The 6,372-nt window shown below is 48.2% G+C and overlaps 1 protein-coding gene across 1 annotated transcript in view; it reads left to right on the top strand.

The window, feature by feature from the left end:
* Positions 1-3,049: 3,049 nt before the first annotated feature.
* EIF2AK3 (eukaryotic translation initiation factor 2 alpha kinase 3) overlaps positions 3,050-6,372 on the top strand; it is a 71,885-nt gene continuing 68,562 nt past the window's right edge. Inside the window, exon 1 of the mRNA XM_056117128.1 lies at positions 3,050-3,544. Coding sequence (XP_055973103.1) covers positions 3,240-3,544 — 305 coding nt within the window. The 5' untranslated portion in view covers positions 3,050-3,239. The remainder of the gene's footprint in view (positions 3,545-6,372) is intronic.

The following is a 6,372-nucleotide window of genomic DNA, read 5'->3' as shown; positions in this document are numbered from 1 at the left end:
GAGCTTGCCAGGCATGTGACCAACCCAGATTCAGTTCCCAGCACCATATATGGTCCTCCCAAGCCCTGTTGGATATGGTCCCAAAACAAAAAAGAGAGAGACAGAGAGACAGAGAGAGAGAGACAGAGAAAGATAGATAGATAGATAGATAGATAGATAGAGAGAGAGAGAGAGAGGAGAGAGAGAGAATTAACATACAAAACTCTAGATAGTTATAAAGCTATTTTTTAACTTATTTTTTGATTTGGAGTCATACCCAGCAATGCTTAGGGATTACTCCTGGCTCTGCACTCAAGAATTACTGCTGTGCTGGTGGGCTCAGGGGACTATATAGGATGCCGGAGATTGAACCTGGGTGGATTGTATGCAAGGCAAGTGCCTTACCTGCTGTACTATGTATCCAGCTTGACACAGACTTTCTTCTTATTCTTCTGTTTTGCTGAGGCTGCCATGTTTAGAGAGGGAGACTGGTTTGATTCTGTTTGATTTCAAAATATCCCTCTATAGCTCCAGTAATCTTTGTTTTCATAAAATCAAGTTTACCACACTCAGAGAAAATTATCTACAAAAGAGACATCTGATAAAATGTCACTCAAAATATGTAAAATAACTCCTAAATCTCAACAATCTGAAAATGAACAGCTTAAAGAATGGGCAAAATATCAGATGAACAGATACCTCACTAAAGAAGATATATATAAACAGAGAGTTACTACAGGGATCAAGGTGCTCTCCTTGCCTGCAGCTGACCCCTGTTAGATGCCGCCTGACTACCACTAGGAGTGAACCCAATGCACAGAGCTGGGAGTAACAACCCCTGCCTCCTGACCACTAGGTGTGTTTTCCCCAAACCACCACCCCAAAAGATATACAGGTGGAAAATAATCATATAAAAACAAAATTGTATATCATTAGAGAAAATGAAAATTAATTTAAGACATAAGTCTTAAAGAACAGTAAAATCCAAAATATTGACAATAACAGAGTTGTTGATGGAGTGGAACAACAGGAACTCTGAATCACTGATAGTCAAATGCACCGATATAGTCACTTTGGAAGACAATTTGCCAGCTTCTTACAAAACTAGGGCCAGAGTGATAGTATAGCAGATAGGGTGTTTGCTTTGCAAACTGGAGACCCAGATTCGGTCCTCAAAATGGTTCCCCAGCCCACTAGGAATGATCCCTGAGCACAGAGCCAGGAGTGAACCCTCAGCACTGCCAGGTGCGGCCCCCAACCAAAAAAAAAAAAAAACCAACAAAGAAAAACTAAACATACTTTCATCTTTCAGTTTAACAGTTGTATTCTTTGGTATTCACCCAACGGAGCTAAAAATGTATGTCCACACAGAACATGCACATGAATAATAGCAGCTTTCTTCATAATTGTCAAAACCTAAAAGCAACCAAGTTGTCCTTCAGAAGGAAAATGGGTAAACTGTGGTATACACAGACACTATAATATCATTCAGCATGAAAAGAACTGATACATCAAACCATGAAATACTATGGTAATCTCAGCAAAAGCAGTTCTGGAGTTGTTGTGGGAATAAAAGTCTGTAGTATGAGGAAAGAAGACAAATTAGAGACAAGTTTAGGACACACTATTGCTTTATTGAGAAGCAAGGAACCGAGGGAAGTGGAAGGGAAAGGGGGCTTTTTGTTTTGCTTTGGAACAGAATGAATGTGGGGGAAAGCTTCCAGACTACAGTGCTTTTTTGTTGTTGTTGTTGTTTATGCTGTTCTTTTTTTTTTTTTTATATATGCTGTTCTTTTGAAAATACTACAGACCTGCTTTATCTTCCACTAGTCTTTCTGCCTTCCTGCCTTCCTTCCTGCCTTTCTGCCTGGAATCCAACGAAAAGGCACACATTTGGGATACTTGCGTACTCGCGACTGATCACGGAACAACATTCCCACCCCCCTAAACCACAACTTTCATCAATTCACGCATCTGCTCAAAAATCTTCAGGCTTTCTTCACTGTTCCAGTGAGGGGCGAGGAAGATGGTCCAAGTTACTGAGCGCACGCCTTGCACACAGTGGGGTCGTGGTTAGATCCCTGCAACCAGACAGTACCCGGATAACCTCCAGTAGTGACCCCGGAACATAGAGCCAAGAGTAGTCTTCAAGCACTACTGGGTGTAGCCTCCTTGCTCCTCCCCCAAAGGTCCAACACCTAAACTAATATTCAGTCTTCTCCAGTTTGGTCTTTTGCAGTTTTATCTCTTTGGTAAAGCCCTGTACGGGGTACAGAGTCACCAGTGTCAAAAGGTTTCGGTTAGAATCATGGTCTGTAAATAACTGTGTGACCTTAGACAAATTACGTAAACGCACTGGTTCCTTCTCCTTTATCAGGAGGAAGGGGGCGTGTCGGACAGTTGACTGCAGATTCGTGCATCTCTAATAAGTCGTGATGCTCAGCGCAGCCACGGTGACACGCACGCCCCTTCGAGGCAAGCCGCCTTACTCGTTGCATTGCTAGGAACCCCAAAAAGTTTCCTACGCGGAGACTTTCCCCCGCTTTCTTCGTACCTTTCCAAACATACCAGCTCCTTTAAGACAAGCCGCCTCCCCGCCACCTGGGACTCGCCTCCCACTCTTCTTTCACTTGGGACTGTCCTCTCCACACTCAGAATCAGCCACGTATTAAGTACCGCTTCCAACCAATCAAAGATAAGTTCTATCGGCGTTCTGAAGGCCATTCACCTCTACCAATCATCTTCAAGTTTGCTCTAGCGCCTCGCGTCGAGAGGCGAGGCCAACAACCCCAAGGCCCAATCCACCGGGATAAAGATATTCCGGGAATTCCAGAGCCAACCAATCATAGAAGACGCCGGCAGGACGGACGTTTCCCATTGGTGATCGTATGCGGAAGAGGGCTGGGCCGCTGCCTACCACAATACGATTTGATTGGCTGGCGTGCTGTTGACACCCGGGTAAGGCCCATCTTTCCCAATAGGACTCGCCTGCGCCCGGGGAGTGGCGGCGCTCCCAGCCAATCCGAGGGCAGACGCGCGGCAAGTTTGCTCAATGGGCGATGTCCGAGGGAGGCTGTCACTCAGGTGGCGGTGGCGGAGGCCGGGCTAAGACGTGGCCCGGGGGAAGCGGCTGGTTGTCCAGGCCCTCGGGGAGACGGCGGGTCACTAGGCCGTCCTCGTTTTGGTGGAGGGCGCCGAGCGACAGGAGAGGCGGGCGCCGGCAGCTGCACCTCCATGCCCGCGCGCAGGGCGGTCCGCTGATGGAGCGCGCCACCCGCTCCGGGCCGCTGGCGCGGGCTCTGCTGCTGCCGCTGCTGCTGGGGCTGGTTGTGAGGACAGTGGCCGCCAGGCGCGCCCCCGAGCTCCCTGCACCGAGGGCGGAGGCGGCATTTGGTCTGGGGGCTGCGGCCGCTCCCACCTCCGCCGCGCGGGTGCCGGCCAGCGGGGCTGGGACTACGGCCGAAGTGACAGTGGAGGACGCCGAGGCGCTGCCGGCTGCCGCGAGCGACCCGGAACCGCGGGAGCCCGAACCCGACGACGAGGCCGAGCTGCGGCCACGCGGCAGGTGAGCGCGGCGCGGCCGACCCCGGGCCAGAGATGTGTTTATGCCCGCCCCTGGAAGCACGGGGTGGGGGTGCGCCCGGGCCCCCCACCGCGCGTGACGCGGGCCCGCCTTCCCATCCTCGGGACCAGCGGACTGGCTTCCGCTGGGCTCCAGGTGCCGGGTCTGGGCTCGCGGGCGACAGTGGCGTCCTCGCAGGTATCCTGGGGGACGCTTGGAGGAGGAAGCGCAGAGGTTGCAAAGAAAAGTCACTTTCCTTCTTTCATTGTTTCGGAGCTTTCTACGTGCCGCTAGGAACTTACAGTCACCTTCCCCGCCTTTATTCCTCTCCTCAATCGCTCTGCAGGTGTGACAGCGGACAGCTGTTGGGGACAAGGACTTTACGAAGAGATTTCTGCATGTTCCTACATTTCCTTGAGCAGGACTCAGAATGTAGTGAAACTAGGTTGAGGTCAGGATCGCAGTCATTAAAGCTCTGAGGAACACCTGCAGTTTCAGGCCCCTCCTGATCAGACTTTCCCTGTCTTAGAAACTCAACTCCGAAAATTTGACAGGCACTCCAGATTAATTCTTCCTTTGTTTGTTTGTGGGCACACGTAGCGGTGTACTGGGTTGACACCTGGCTCTTAGGGGATCACTCTTATGGGGGGGCTCCAGGGACCATATGGGGTGCCAGGGATCGAACTGGGTCAGCCCCGTGCAAGGCAAACGCCTTACCCGCTCCAATCAAGTAATTCTTGAACACCAAAGTTGAAGAGCGGTGTACGTTCGATATTGGTATGTTGGATATTGGGAGGATTTATTATATGAACCTTTAATCTAGGGTTAGCTTAGTTGTTTAGGCTTCTTAGAAATGTTTGTTACGGACACCTTAAGTATCTTTAAAGCCCGTTTCTTTCTTTCTTTCTTTTTTCTTTTTTGGGTCACACCCAGCAATGCACAGGGGTTACTCCTGGCTCATGCACTCAGGAATTACTCCTGGCGGTGCTTGGGGGACCATATGGGATGCTGGGGATCGAACCCGGGTCGGCCGTGTGCAAGGCAAACGCCCTACCTGCTGTGCTATCTCTCCAGCCCCTAAAGCTCGGTTCTAAGTGTGGACCCAAATATAGGGCATTGTGATTGTAAAATAATGTGCCTTTAGACTTAGCACACTTAGGGAGAAAAAGATGCCCCATATAACGGAGTGATAAAGGGAGCTGTAGGTAAATTAAATCTGGAAGGACATGAGCCGAAAACAAAGTATTGTAAACTGACAATGTAGAAATTACTAGGTCATAAATTAGATTTATGTATGTTTGTTTTTGAGGCCACACCCAGCAGTGTTCAGGGGCTTCCTGCCTAGAGGTCACTCCCAGTGGTGCTCAGGGGACCATATGCTATGTCTGGGATTGAGCTAGGGTCAAACCTACACAAGGCAAGGACTATACCTCCTCTATTATCTAACTTGTCATAGATTTAACTTTTGTTTAAGTATCAGAATACTGATCTATATACCTGAAGCCTACAATAAATAGGTACTAAAGTTGTCTGGGCATGTTCTCTCATAAACAGCTGAATGTTTATGTGTAGATTCTTTTTTCTAAGTAGCCAATATTTGACCTTTTTTTTTTTTTCAGTTTTGCTAGATTTCCTGGAAGAGGTAATATTTTTCCTTTTTCTCCTAGTACAGATCCACCGCAGCTGGTAGGGATTTATTGACACTTAGACTGTGGTTACACAGCTTACACAGATAATTCCAGTTCTCCATAGGAGAGATTGTGTAGCACAGAGGAGTCTCAGAGTGATACTGTAGAGCAGAACTGGTGCCCTTGGTGTTCTAAGGTTTTCGTAGGGTCTGGGGCTTTGGCCTGGTAGTAAAGCACTTGCCTGGCATATGTGAAGCCAGAGGTTCAACTCTGACACCACAGAGTTGAAAAAACCCTCCTCCCCTCAAAGTTTTGTGGTGTTCAGTGGGTAGAGTTTGAGGTGAATTAGGTGAGAAGACTGAATGTTTGCTTCCTGAGAAGACACAGGTGGGATTTGAGTAACAGGAAGTGGCATAGAAGGTAGAAATTAGAGAAATCCTGTGTGTATGTGAGTGTATGTGTGTGACATATATGCATGAGAGACACAGACATATATGTGTGTGTGTGAGAGAGATTTAGACCTGTGGGCTAGGTAGGGTTGAATAGAAGATGAAATTTGAAGAGCAGCTTGGAGCCATATTACACACACACACACACACACACACACACACACACACACAGCACCTTTTTGTGGGGGAAGCACATCCACCAGTACTCAGGCCTTCTGGCTCTGTGTGTAGGGATCACTCCTGGTGAACTCAAGGGGGCTATATGGGGTGCTGGGGATCAAATCAGGGTCAGCTGCATGCAAAGCAAGGGTCTTATCCCCTGTACTATCTCTCCAGCTGCCATCATCTTACATTTTAGCATGATCATCCCCATCATGGTAGAAATGAGGAGCATGGTAGAAATGCAGAATCAGCCGTCGCTCCATAACCATTGAGTGAATGTCAGCATTTTAACAGGATCACCATGTGAAACATATGATAATTACAGTCTGAGAGACTTTGTGTTTGAGTATCTCGAATACCAGGACTGAAAAATTTGTGCTTAAGAAATACTTCCCGGGGCCTGAGAGTGAGCACAGAGGCTAAAGTGCTTGTCTTAATCAAAGCAACAATGAGATATCACCTCACACCACAGAGACTGGCACATATTCAAAAGAACAAAAACAACCAGTATTGGTGTGGCTGTAGGGAGAAGGGGATACTCTTTCACTGATGGTGGGAATGCTGACTCGTCCAGCCTTTTTGGAAAACAATA

Source organism: Sorex fumeus, unplaced genomic scaffold, assembly GCF_029834395.1.
Source record: "Sorex fumeus unplaced genomic scaffold, SorFum_2.1 ptg000003l, whole genome shotgun sequence".
Classification (NCBI taxonomy): Eukaryota; Metazoa; Chordata; class Mammalia; order Eulipotyphla; family Soricidae; genus Sorex; species Sorex fumeus.
Note: the sequence above shows the minus strand (reverse complement) of the source record. Positions and strands in the feature narration are given on the sequence as shown.